Raw genomic sequence first — 14,409 nt, forward strand, 5'->3', positions numbered from 1 at the left:
TTAAAATAGTGATTTTCACAGGGCAATGCCCCTTACTTTGAATAATTACGTAAATAAGCAGGTCAAGTAAGTTTCACAGTCCCTTTATCTGCTCGGCGAGGCCTTCACAATGAAAAAGAAGAGCTTTTAACCAAGACATTCCCAGATGAAATAGCCTTATCCTGTTAAAGGGTGACATTCCCTAGGTGAAACAGCCTTATCCTGTTAGAGATTAACAAGACAAAGGAGTTTCCAAAAAGGAAGATTTGACTCAATTGAAAATTGAAACTTCCCTTCAGTGACTTCAGATGTTATGGGGAGTTCTACCAAGTGTTTCAAGAAAAATTAACATCAATCTTTCACAAACTCTTCCAAAAAACAGGAGGGAACATTTCCCAGCTTGCTCCACGAGGCCATTTTTACCTGTCGCTTAAGGCCTAAAATGTCACGTGGGTCTGAGCCTCAACTGGGTCCCAAAAGCCTAACCCTGAGTTTGCCTGCTCTTGCCAGGTATGGCGCCCCACCCAACAGGAGAGGCTTCCCCACCTGGCCTGTTCCCCTGTCAGCCAGATCACCTGCACCTTAACTGGCTTTACTTGCTGTCTTGTTACTGAAAACCTGCTCCCATGGCCTCTGCGGGTTCCTTTGTTCCTGGTGCAACCCCACGTGGTCCTGCGTGGTGTGCAGTGTCCTCCTCCCCGGGATGTGAGTGTATGTGACTAATAAATTGCTGCCAGTCTCATCTGTTCAGTGTCAGGTGTGTGTTTGGCCATCTCCAGAACCCTAGGACAGGACTCTCTCTACTATCAATGTGGTGAAGAGCCAGTGGACAAAATATTACCCTGATACTAGGAACAGAAAGGCATAAGAAAACTACAGACCAGTATCCCTCATGAGTATACGGGCAAAAACCCTCAACAAAATACAAGCAAATAAAGCGCAACAGACTATTAGAGGGATTACCCACCATGGCCAAGTGGGAGTCAGCCTGGGAGTGGAAGAGTGGGTCAGCATACAAAAATCAGTCTACAAATTAATTAAGGACAAAAACCACATGATCGCCTCCGTAGATACAGAAGAAGCATTTGACAAAAGCCTAACACTCTTTCATGATGAAAACATTTATTCAACCAACTTGGAATAGAAGGGAACTTCTTCAACCTGATCAAGGGGCATCCGTAAGAAACCCACAGGTATCATCATAACCCAAAAAAAAAAACACTGCCATCCAGTCAATTCCGACTCATAGTGACCCTATAGGACGTAGTAGAACTGCCCCATAGCGTTTCCAAGGGCACCTGGAAGATTTGAACTGCCGACCTCTTGGTTAGCAGCTGTAGTACTTAACCACAGTATCATCATACTTAATGGTAAAGGGCAGAAAGCTTTCCCCCTAAGCCCAGAAACAAGATAAGGATGCATGTCTGCCCTTGCTGCTGTTCACATTACTGGAGGACTTATCCGGGGCAATTAGGCAGGAAACAGAAAAGGCAGGCAGGTTGGAAAAGAAGTAAAACTCTTTGCAGATGACATGAGCTTGCCTGTAGAAAACCCTAGGGAGTCCACAAAGTATGAGAGCTAATCAGTGCGTTCAGCCAGCTTGCAGGATACAAGGTCAGTACACAGAAGTCTGATGTGGGTTGTGATTCTACACGCAGCATTGAAGGCAGAAATTGTACATAGTTGAATCCTTTGGAAAATTTCAAAATTGTCTTTCAAGTTTCTGTCTACAACCCTGTACGGTAAGAATGCATACAGTGTAACGTGTGTGCCAATACAGATTATAAAATTGTGTAACTGATTTTATTAAAGAGGTGGCACCTTGATCTGCTACAGAAATAATGCTGCTTTGTTCTTTCTGACTTGTACGTATTCATGGATTAGGTGAGAAATGTCTTTTTATATCTCAGAGCAGTCAAGAGGAAAGTTAACGCTGGATGTCGAGAGGCAGCCAAGCCCTGGCCCCGGCAGTTCGTCCTGGGTGGGCTTTGGGCAGACCTCCCCCGCCTGTGGCCTGCTTCCCAGTCACTGAGTAAGCAGTACTCTGTGGCACGTGGACTATTGAATGACCAGAGAGAGTCCAGTTTCATACATTTTGAGGGTGTCTGACACTGCCTTTGTTAGGGAATAAAGGATGAGTGAAACTGATTGACTGGTCTCTGTCTCTTGGTGTCTCGAAATCTCCATTTCATTGCACATCAGGGTATAGGTTAATGAAAGTGTAATTTAATCCAGGAGGAGTAGATCCCTACTTCTGGCAGGCCCTCCAACAGAACAGAATTAAAATACTCAGATGTGTAAATTTATGATTTCATTTGTCATCTGCTTGGTGTCACTTGATCTTCTGTAAATAATTTATGAGTGCCTAAAAATGCTCTTTATTCTGTATCTGTCTATATCCTCAATTAATTCCACGCCTGCTGACCGGCTGCCCGCTGTTGTCAGAGGCTGGGAAACGCTTACTCACTCCTCAGGCGCACCTTGAATAGGCCTTGCCTGCAGGCACGTAGTGTTTCCGGCAGGACTGCATCCACTGCCTGAGAAATAAGCTAATGCAGTGACATGGCTGGAATCCTCTCCCTACACTTGTAAAACTAATTTTTTTTCTGAGGGAAGTATTGCTCAATCGGTACAAGTTAAAAGCACGCAGGTGTGATTCTCCAGCACAGCAGAGTGGTATCATAAACAGAATTAAAATACATAGGACAGATTGGGAAAGAAGACCTGCAACTTCAAGAGGTTAGTCTCCTTCAAAGCAGAAATTAATATATTAAAAAAAAAAAAAAAAAACCCAGAAGAAATATTGGCAAAGAACACACAGGAGGCAATTTATAAAAACAAATGGGCCACAAATGTACAGAAGAAGTGTTCGACCTCACGCCCCATTCTTCACTCAGTAAAATAGCACAGACAGAAAACAAATGATAATCTCCAGCGACATTTATGCTTCCAGCGTAAGGGGAGGGCACCTATACTCCCTCACTCAGAAAGATGATGATTTCTCATGAGAAGTCTGGAACCATTAAAAAAGCTTTAAAAATGTTTGACTCGTTATCTTGGACTCCGCTTCCAGGAGTTTCCATAAGGAGGTAACCGTATGCACAAAGATGACGTACAGTGATGCTTACCACAGAGTCACTCACTCGGTAACAAAAATCAGCTGTTCCGTGGGGTGAAGCAATACTATGCCTCAATAAAAACTGTTTTCAAAGAGTACTTACGGATATAATCAGTGTTTTCTGAAAAAGCAGGTAGGTTAGAAAACGAAAATGGCATATAGGATGTTTATGATTTTATGAAAAACTCTTACTCCAACGTATATACACAGAGGCACTGTGTATCTATATCACATCTGGAAAAGAAGGAAGCTATAATTGGGCAATTAAGAAGCAGATTCTTGGCCAGTTCAGCACGGAATATGACTCTGAAAACCCCAAATCTTTTATGAACCATATTTGATGAGTGAAACTGATTGACAAATTGATTGGTAAACATGCAAAATTACAAATTTTAATATGCTTAGAAGAAAAAAGTTGCTTTAAAGAAGGTGGTAAAAATGATTTAGCCTGGGTTCCCCGACCCTATTCAAAGATGAAAATACACACTTCTACCCCAGAGCTTCCAGGGGACAATTTTCACATTCTTTCTAGCAAGTACAGTTAGCTTTGGGTGGCGGGATTATGGGTGATACATTGTCTTTTACACTGTATACTTTTCAAAATATTCCAAAATGGACATGGATTATTTTTTAAAAGAAAACAGTTGTTTAAAAGGTTAATTAAGTACATGGTATAAAATCACTAACACCACTGTTGTCAGTAAGATGCAAAACCAAGTTAACTCAGTAGATAAACGCCATTTATTTGTCTATAAAAGTAGTTCCGTACAAGTGAAGGCGAGGATACGCCTGGGCTGGTCGAGACTGGGGCTTGGCACAGGCTGGGCAGCCGCACTCCCTCGGTGCTGGGCGCGCCCTCTGCACGGTTCAGCTGTAAGCTGGCAGCGCCACCCGCGGAAGCAGCAGTGCCTTGGCTGTCGGTCCTTGAGTGCCCAGGGGCACAGCACAGTCACGCACACCTCTGTCAGGCTAAAAACGCTCCGCACAATTCACAACCCAGTCGATGAACACCAACACAGAATATGGCTCCTGCTTCCCTACGCTCGTGTTGTATTCGGAAAGAACTAATTTGGACACAACCAACGCAGTTGTTAAAATACATTTTAAGAAAAATAAATATTCTGCATGATGTATTTACAAGGATCAATTGTTTTTGTCCTCCACCCCTAATGAGTATAAAATTGGGAAACTGTAATTTGACAATTAAGCATATTCTTGGCCATTGGTGTCAGTTCAGCACAGAAAGTGATTCTGAGAAGTGATCTTTTTTGAACCGTATTGGTAAATATGCAAAACTGAAAATCTGAATATGCTTAGAAGAAAAAGATTTGCATGGATCCCTGACCCTATTCAAAGATTCAAATATCCAACAGTACCTTCCTACCCTATAGTTGCTATTTCTAGCATGCAGGCCTCACAGGATGCCTCCCTGTCACCCATCCAGTCGTCACTTTTAATCACAGAGAACATTTACTACCAGCTATTGCACAAAAAAGCACAGGTACGACCTTTCGTGGAGACAGCGATGAGGGCAGTGAGGGCCGCATTAGAATTTGAAGAGATCGATAAAGTGCTGAGGAGACACAGGCGTGAAGCAGCTGTCCGGGTCCGTCGCTGTGCAGGGGTGTCCTGAGTCCTGCAATGGGGAGAGACGGGGTGAGGTGACATCCACAGGTCAGGCACCACGGTGCCATCAACAGCCACTGGCTGTTTAAATGGACGCCGGACCCCATCTCTTAAAGGTATTTGAGAAATAACTTTGATTAGAATTATTAAACCAAATGCAGTGCTGGTTTATCAGTACAGAGAGATTTCCTTCAGGAATTTCTACCCAAGTAGATCAAAAGACTGATGACCTCGGAGTATGTCCTTGAAAATAACATCCTCTAAGTTTAAAGGAACATGACTGCCAGTCATTGCACCATGCTGCACCAGAAACCTACAAACGTAGCAAAAAGTGTGAAACCACTGAATCTGTTTGACACGCTAGTCCTGGCCATGCTTTCCCTTGGAAAATACTCTGACATTCTGTGTATTTCTTCCCAACCGTGCGTTTCTTTCTTCCCCCATTCTTATTTTACACTTTTACTCAGATTTCCCTCCCTCCATCATTTATCCCTTAAATTCATGCTTGGCTGCACACTGCCTCTATCCTAGAAGCCGTGCAAAGGCTCCTTAAGCAGGCAGGGAGGAAGGAAGGCCTTGGCCTGGTTTCTTGGGCCAGGAATGGGAAATCCTAGATCTAAGAGAGTTGCCCAGAGGAAGCCTCAGCTGGACCCTGAAGCTCCCAGATTGCACAGTATGCAAGTGTTTTCTGTTACAGATGGGAGGGAGCCAAGCAGAGCAGGGATCCAGGGAGGCTGGGAGGCCTCACTCAACTAAAGATCCTTAACTACACTGAGTAGGAAAAATGACGTAAGAAACAAAATATGTTGTGGAAGAAAACTGATTAAACCTTGAGAAGCCTGAAGAATACAGGCAAATGGGAATTAGCGGCTATGTTGTTGTTTTGTAGTTGGGTGCTGTCGAGTTGACTGTGACTCACAGCTACCCCATATGACAGAGTAGAGCTGGCCTGGAGGGTTTTCTAGGCTGTAATCTTTACAGGGGCAGATTGCCCGTTGTTGTCCAGCCGATTCCGACTCATAGCGACCATACAGGGCAGAGTCTAACTGCCCCATAGGGTTTCCAGGAGTGGCTGGTGGATTTGAGCTGCCGACCTTTTGCCTAACAGCCAAACACTTAACTACTGAGCCACCAGGGCTCCGCAGGAGCAATTACCAGGTCTCTTCTCATGTAGAGCTGCTGGTGGGTTGGAACTGTCAACCTTTTGGTTACCAGCAGAGTGCTTAACCATTGTACCACCAGGCTCCTTCAGAGGTAGATTAACCCATTGCCGTCCAGTTGATTCGGATTCATAGGAGCCCTGCTGATGTAGCGGTTAAGTGCTCAGCTGCTAACTGAAAGGTTGGCAGTTGGAACCCATCAGCTGCTCCGTGGGAGAAAGATGTCGCAGTCTGCTTCTGGAAAGACTTACAGGCTTGGAAGCCTTATGGGCCAGTTCTACCCTGTGCTGTGGGTCTGAGTATGAGAGGCTACGGAAGGGAAGTAGAATGGTTTCTCTTTCAAAGTGGTCCCTTCCTGGCAGTGTTCTCAGTCCTAAAGCACTGTCTTGTGGTGTCTCTTACCTGAATAAGAAATTTTTATTAAAAAGTCTACATTTTTCCGGTAAGGCTGTGCTTTGTCACTCAAGCATTGTTCTACAAAATAACTTCATTAAATACTTTGATTCTAGATGAAATAATCAAGAGAGTTGTGATTTTCTTTTACTGGTTTCAGTTTGTCATTAACCTCTGCTCACATACATACAATGTGTATTTAGGTGATAATTCTGGGCATCAGAGCTTAAATCGGTGCTAAGCTGTAATTTAAATTTCATTGGTTTACTACGTAATGGCAAGGATCATGTACGTGAGATGTACCATAATTCATTGTTTTTTAGTTCCAAACACAGCATGTGTGGTAAAATATGGAAGTACCTTGAATAATAAAGCAAGATGGTAGTCCTTTGAGATCATGAAGAAAGAATCAGGAAGGAATGCAGTAAAGGGAGAGAAAAAAAAAAAAAGAAGAAGAAAAGGAAAAGTTAAGATTAGAAAGAGCCAGACTGTATTTAGACATTCAGGTTTAATGCATATTATTTATGAAAATAAAAACAACAAGTAACTAAATTTGTCAACACAGAATATTATTAAAAGCAAACATACAAGAAAATATCAGACATCTCAAAGACCCCTACAACTTGAAGACACTGTCTTAAGACAATGATAAATATTTCCATTTCCTTTGAAAAATTTCAAATCGATAACTGAATGAGGTTTCAGGGCTAAATAATCTTCAAAATTGTTCACTGAAAAATATACAAAGTAATGCTGATATTACCATGGATAGTTTATAATTAAAAAGTTATACTAGTTTTTTTGGATATGTCATTTATTCTTTCCTTAACGTTCTGAGGGCCTTAAAAAAAAACCCCTATGCTAATTTTTTTTTTTTTTATGCTAAATCATACGCGTTGACTAGATTCCTCGTATGCCAAAAAGTCATGCAGCCAAACTCCATCTTCTTTGATGCTTTTGTTTCTACTTATTGTTTCTCAATACAAGACTAGTGTCAATCTGCTACTTTCATGGCCTGGGCAGCAGACGCCTCCCCACCACCGATCTGTCAGCAGATCCATCAACTGTTCCTTCGACCCAACCACTTCTCACTGCCTCCACTGCTGCACTGCCTGGACCATGACAGTCGCCTGTCTGTCCCTCCTGCTGTCCTAGTTATCACACAGGGAACTGGTCAAGAGTTTTCTACCATTCTCTGCTCACTACACTCCTGACACCCGGCCTTTCGCTGATCCTCAAACATGCCAGTGGGTTCCTTCCTCAGGGACTTTGCACTTGCTATTCCCACCTCTGGGGGACTCAGTCCTCGAGCATCTGCATGGCTCACTCTCGCATCCAGATCTGTGCAGGGTCACTGTGTAAATGTCTCTGTGGTCTGTAAATAACACTCTGTTCGTGCAGCCTTTCCTGACCAAACCACGTGTAACAGCTCTCCTCCTCCTCCTCAGCTCGGGGCTCTCCTCCTCCTCAGCTCGGGGCTCTCCTCCTCCTCAGCTCGGGGCTCTCCTCCTCCTCCTCAGCTCGGGGCTCTCCTCCTCCTCCTCAGCTCGGGGCTCTCCTCCTCCTCCTCAGCTCGGGGCTCTCCTCCTCCTCCTCAGCTCGGGGCTCTCCTCCTCAGCTCGGGGCTCTCCTCCTCCTCAGCTCGGGGCTCTCCTCCTCCTCAGCTCGGGGCTCTCCTCCTCCTCAGCTCGGGGCTCTCCATCTCCCTCGTCCTGCTTTTTTCTTCTGCGGCACTTTTTACTATCCAACATGACGCATTTTTTTAATTTTAATTATAAAATTGTCTTCATTTAAGCTTTGTAAGGGCAGGGATTTTTGACTGTTTCACTCACTTATATATTCCCAGAACCTAGAACACTGTCTGCTTGGCACACAGTTCAAAATCAAACCCACTGGCGTCAGTTCCTACTCAGTGACTTCACAGGGTTCCCAAGGCTGTAAATCTCTATGAAAGCAGACGGCCCCATCTTTCTCCTGCGGAGCCGCTGGTGGTTTAGAACCGGTGACCCTTTGGTTAGCAGTCTAATGCTTTAACCACTTTGTCACCATGGCTCCCTTGGCACATAGTAGGCACTTAGTAAATACTGGTTGAATGAATGAACACCCCATACAATGTTAGCTCTTTGAGGGCACGACTGTGCACTCTGTTTTATTCAGGCAAATACCAGGAACCCAGTAGTACTCAGTGAGATAACAGAATAAATGTACAGCCCATGTCTCAGTGGAACAGATCTGAGATTGGTGACTGCAACATAACACACATGGGTCTGATGGGAGAACACCCCAAATTGTCCTCTTTGTAGTTATTTTTTATTTCAGTGAGAAGAAAGCTCACTAGTCCTTTATGTGGCCTTAAAAGACAGAAGACAAATAAGCTGCAATTAAAAAAAAAAAAAAACTTAGCTTCCTACTAATAGGTGAATTAAATGGCTTTTACTCCCCAGGGAGATCTTAGTTTTAAACAATAAAGAAATACATGTATGGAAAAGGAGTAACTATTTAGCAGGGTAGAAAGTAATGAGGAATAATTCCTTAAATAATTTATAGTATCATTTATTTACAGCATAAATCTTCTGTAGCGGACCAGACAGCCAAAAAGCAGAGGTCTGTAGAAAGAGTGCTTAAGCTCCACTCTGTTGCTGGTGGCCGCACAGTCAGTTCTAGTTCATGGCGACCCTGTGTGTGCAGAGTAGAACTGCTCCACGGGGCTTTCAAAGCTATGACCTTTCAGGAGCAGACTGTTAGGCCTGTCTTCTGAGGCACCTCTGGGTGGATTCGAACCACCAACCCTTCGGCTGCTAGTCGGGTGTTTAATCATTTGCACCACCCCAGGACTCCTGGTCCCACTCTAGATCCCACCAGGATCCTAAACACAGTGCCATCTATCTGGAAGTTGGCAGAAAAAGTCCCTGTTTGGTGTGTGTCTACCTTAGATGTCTGTTTTCTCAAAGCATCAGCTAGAAAGTCTAAGCCAGCTCTATTTTCGACATTAAACAACAAAAAAAGATTGCTGTTCAAAGAGTTACACACAAAAAAAGACTACGTTGTCAACAGCATCAGCTCTAGCCTAGCTTTGCTAAAATCGTCTCCATGAGTGCATTTTCTTCTCTTGCCTCTTCTTTCCAGAAGGTGACAGGCGGCTAGCACCTTCAGTGGACTTAGTTATTTAGTGAGGGGTGCAGGGCACGGATGACCTACGCATCCTGTCTCGGGCATGTCTTTGTCCTCACTTTCCTGCCCGCCCACTCTAACCCCAGTTGGAAGCATTCTAGTTCGAACACTGCGTTAGTCCACGTTGATGTTACGGTTGGATCTTATACTGCCTGTATTTTCTTGGGATTTCTTTACAAATTAAAAAAATTGAATTATTCCTTACTTTCGGTAAGGATTGTTGTTGCTGGGTGCCATGGAGTCAATTTTCAACTCACAGCAACCCCACATGACAGAGCAGAACTGCCGCACAGGATTTCCTAGGCAGATCACCAGGTCTGTCTTCTGTGGAGCGGCTAGGTGTGTTCACTCTGCCAGCCTCTCGGTTAGCAGCCAAGCACTTAACCAGTGCACCACCAAGGGTCATGTCAGTAAGGGTAATTGCTAATTAATACAGACCCTCTGGCAAATTATTTTGTATTTTTATTTTCTAAGTACAAAATGCTATTTCAGATTTTCAGTGTTGTTTACTTAGAGCAAGAGAAGCCAGGGGTGAGTTTTAAGTTGCTTAGGTTTAACTGTTTGGGTTGAGGTCTAAGTATCTTCTTTGTAAACTAAAAAAGATTCCTTAACATATTCCTCATTATCTTCTCTTTTAGTTCACATTGGTGCTGGATCAAACATTTAACAATTAATTTCGAAGATATTTCTTTCCATACAACTGGTAGTAGTATCAATCATTAAGCTTCGTTAACCTTTAAGTTTACGGTGTAGTTCTTACATGGGTAAATACATGGGTAAATAATTGTACTCCAATGAAATATCCATGGAATGAAGGATCTGTCATCATGTGCCTGGTCCTAAGACAGAGGATTCAGTATAGATATGAAATTGTTAGTGTAGATATATGTAGACGAGGGAGATACAGCAGACCATGGTAGTCTTCATTTGCAAACCAGCCATGTGAACTGAATTTAGGGAAGAAACCTTCCATCCAGTAGCAGTTTCCTCTGAAGATTGTATCTCAAGATAATGGGAAACAATAATCCTAGGGCCATCAGATGGGCTGTTTCCCAGTCAGAGAGCTGGTTCTCCAGTCCCCATCAACGGGCCCCACTGTTAAGCGTGGTGATGGCAGGAAGCAGCACTGCTACCTACCTGGTCCACAGCCCACCATCTTGCATATAGTAGGCACACAACTTGTAGTTTTTGAATGAATAACTATATGGTTCATCACTGTATCAATACTGATACTGTTTAATTAACAGCGCAGTGGTTAAGAGCTCGGCTGCTAACCAAAAGATCAGCAGTTTGAATCCACCAGGCACTCCTTGGAAAACCTACGGGGCAGTTCTACTTTGTCCTATCGGGTCACTATGAGCCGGAATCGATTGGAGGGCAGCGGGTGTGTTTTTTTGGTTTTATCCCTTTTGTGTGACTGGACGAATTTCTAAATGCTGATCAACAGCCCCACTTTGCTGATACAGTTATAGAAATTACAGTTAATGAAAAATCAATACAATTATTCGCTAAGTCTCTGTCCATTTAACAACTTATTTAATAGCTGCTTGTAGTACAGTATTAACTTATGTAAACTATTTGTGAACATAGGGTCTAACAGTCTTAAAATAGGACATGTTTTCAACGAGTGTTGGTGTTTTCTTACAGAATGCTGCCTGTGGGCCCTGGAAGGTTGTTGCTAAGGGGTGGCTGCTGTGAAAAAGTCCCTCATGTGTGCATTCTGGAGGCGGAATTAGCTTGTCAATGGGTGCAGAGCGGAAACAGGTAAATGTGTAGCTAGAGGCAGGACCGGCCTCCACAGCAGGATCTTGGGGGGATTTGGGCGGGTTAGGAAAAAGTGAGAAGAGCTGGTTTCAGGGTCTCTGGAGCGTTATGGGACCCTTGCAGGGCTGGGAGCAGTTCTGGACTTGTCCCAGTAAAAGCTGAACATTTTATACTGTTAACTCATTTTGAAGAGGTTAGTACTCGGTGGGTTTTATCAGGTGTGACAACAGAACGGCTCCCGGCTCCCGGCTCCAGGCTCCCGGCTCCCGGCTCCCTTTTTACAGGCACTCATATTTGTTTAATAAAGTGATGCAGAAGGAACGGTGCTGAGCATGAAAACCAAACGTGTGTAAATTAATTATAAATATGATACAAATCTGAACACAAACATCAAAGATAATTTTTTTCAAGTTTCATAATAATTTTAATATAGAAATTGTGACTTTTAAAAAAAGTTTTTATTCATCAGAGATCAAATTAGTGGATAGTTTTGAGAGCCTTGTACTTAATGACATTTTAGGAACCTGGTTTGTCTAAGTTTGGGGCTTTAAAAAAATATGATATGTCAAAAATTATGGAAACCATCATTTTAAAAGGATATGATTAAAAAGAAACAATTTTCATTATTTGGTTTAAAATTCTGGATTATCTGTATTTAAAATCCCAGGTGAAGGAGAAGAAAAGTAAGATGTGCTTTTTAAAGTCATTATTATTGATGGGGAGAATCAAAAGATATGAAATCTTAGTTTTGCTCTTAGGTAAACATAGATTAAAATTTTTTTTTTAACCTCTTATAATGGAAATTTTCAAATGTACAATCAAGCAGAGTAGGATAACAAATCCCTATTTACGAATGACCTAGTTTCAACAATTAAAACATTCTGCTGTTCTTGTTTTACCTGTGCTCAGCCTCTTTTGTTGTCGTGGTTTCACCTTTTGACCATGATGAACTATGGGCTAAGAGAGTTATGTATCGTTAACAGCCAAACATCATCATGGTGCACATTCAGAACGCCTAGCTAATGCTGGGAGGTTGGGACGGATACAGGTAAGGCTGAGTTGAGACCAGTCAGAAGTACTGTCGACCACCAAGCAGGCAGTGGATGGTATGGACACGGTAACCTGTGTGAGAGAACGTCAGGTGGATCCTTGAGCCTACCATGCACCCATCCTGTACATTCTGTAAATGGGCTGAAGGAGAAACCACCCATGGAAAAGCACAAGTGAGTGGGAGTACCAGTGGGAACGCAGGCACCTGTTAGAGCCTGGGCATCAGGAGGGGCTGACAGGAGGCATACACGATCTGGAGAGAGCTGCCGGTGTCTAGAGCCAGTCTTAACAAAATACTGCAGAACATACGGCAGACTGAAAAATGGAAGTGCTGAGTGACGAAAGGACTTGTGGGGTTTGATGGTGCTGACTGCCAAGGACGGCGAAGGAGTGCCTGAGTCAGCGGGGTGGCCAGAGTCCAGGGTGGAAACTGTCAGGAGGAGCAGGTTGCCCTCCTCAGGCAGGGGGCTGGGGACCGAAGGCCAACCTAGGCAGACCTGGATAAGCTCCACACAGGCTAAGAACCAAAAAAAAAGAAACCCAAACCCATTGCCATCAAGTTGATTTTGACTTACAGTAACCTTACGGGACAGAGTAGAACTGCCCCATAGGGCTTCCAAGGGGCAGCTGGTGGATTTGAACTGCTGACCTTTTGGTTAGCAGCCAAGCTCTTAACCACTGTACCACCAGGGCTGCAAACAGCAGGTGCCAAAGGCAACTACAAGGTAGTCTGACATCAAATGAACGTCTGGGGTGGAGTTAAGATAGAGGTTCTTGCCAGACCTGGAAATGGGGCTAGGCCCAGGCCACCATTAATCCAGACCAAATTAAATGCCTGTAATAAATGGCCTCCATTCACGTTGTTTTTTTGTTTACCTTATTTTCTTCATAAAACTAAACCTGTAAACCACTAAACTGCCTGTGGGCTTACAAAGGGAAGAACTGGTGCTCCTACACCTCTGTCAGAAGGATGACCAAGGGCTGATCGTGGCCCCAGGAGGCCAGGTGTAGTGGAAACAGTCAGACAGAACTGCTCCAAATCCAAGAGCAGGGGCATCAAGATGACGATCCGGAAGGACAGACTTCTACCAGTCAAAAAGACAGGAGCTCTTTTCTACAAGATGTGTGTATTTGAGCATGTAAGTCTGTCACTGTTTATTTAAAGAAATTCATGAAAGAAAGGACTCATTTCAGGGCATGATAAGTAGAAAGAGCAGGCTCGTGTAGCCAAATGGATCTGTGTTATCCTGGGCAAGTTATTCAACTTCCCTGAAAATCATTTGCTTCGTTTGTAAAACAGGAACAATACTTACAGATGTTATGAGAAATATCAATACTGTATGGAGTGCAGGGCACGCAGCAGGCGTTCAGTAAATAATTGTCATCATCTGAACAAATTACGAGAATAGCAAACTAGCAGGACTCACAGGCTACGGGTTCTAGTAAGTTCCTATACTCAGACCATATCCTCATATGTTTGAAAAGGCACCGTTTAAAACTTCAAATTGTTTTTTTGTCTTCTCTCTCTTGGTAGTATGCTGCAGTAAGAAAGTCAACACTGTGCAAAGAAGCTTAAATTGCTACTAATACTTTTTTTGAGGCCAGGAGCAAGGGAAGAGACAGGAGCAGCCACGCAGGGTCTGGGGCTTTTCCTGTTCTGTGTATGCTTCTTTCTTCAGCACTTAGCACAGTGCCTGGGACAAAATAGTTGCTCAATGTTTACTAAATGCATGACTTACTGCTATCTCCCAGTGAGCTCTTCAAGCTACAAAGCTTTGGTTCTGACTTACGCACCTGAAAGGGTCATCCTTGCTGCCCAGTAGTCCTGCCTTTAGCTCTTCCCTGGGACTGGGAGCTACACTCTGACCTCTGCAGATGCCAAAGAGGGACCTGAGATGTCTTTCTGTCTAAGCTTCTCACCATACGGATGAAGAAACCTCGGCTCAGATGAGTTCAACGACTTGCTCCCTAGTCCTAGAAATAAGGTCTCCTGGCCACTGCTCCAATACTCTTTCTGCTATCTCTAGCTGTATGACTTAGAGGGGTCTTCTGTCTTATCCTTGTACAGGAGATCTGTGATCGGCTGGCTAACGCTAGTCAAATGAAAACAGTTCACAGAAAGGCCAAGGCTGCTAGACTTTGGATCTG

General features: G+C 43.6%; 1 protein-coding gene across 2 annotated transcripts in view; it reads right to left on the reverse strand.

The window, feature by feature from the left end:
• Positions 1 to 2,789: 2,789 nt before the first annotated feature.
• The window catches only part of FBXO25 (F-box protein 25), a 78,877-nt gene continuing 67,257 nt past the window's right edge, over positions 2,790 to 14,409 (reverse strand). Inside the window, exons 10-11 of one of the 2 annotated variants that reach the window (XM_064294982.1) lie at positions 6,637 to 6,663; positions 2,790 to 4,733 (exon numbers count right to left, since the gene is read on the reverse strand). In XM_064294982.1, the coding sequence (XP_064151052.1) occupies positions 4,644 to 4,733; positions 6,637 to 6,663 (117 nt within the window). In that variant the 3' untranslated portion in view covers positions 2,790 to 4,643. The remainder of the gene's footprint in view (positions 4,734 to 6,636; positions 6,664 to 14,409) is intronic. The other variant, XM_003411861.4, reaches the window with a different exon arrangement.

The sequence above is a fragment of the Loxodonta africana genome, chromosome 12 (assembly GCF_030014295.1).
Source record: "Loxodonta africana isolate mLoxAfr1 chromosome 12, mLoxAfr1.hap2, whole genome shotgun sequence".
Classification (NCBI taxonomy): domain Eukaryota; kingdom Metazoa; phylum Chordata; class Mammalia; order Proboscidea; family Elephantidae; genus Loxodonta; species Loxodonta africana.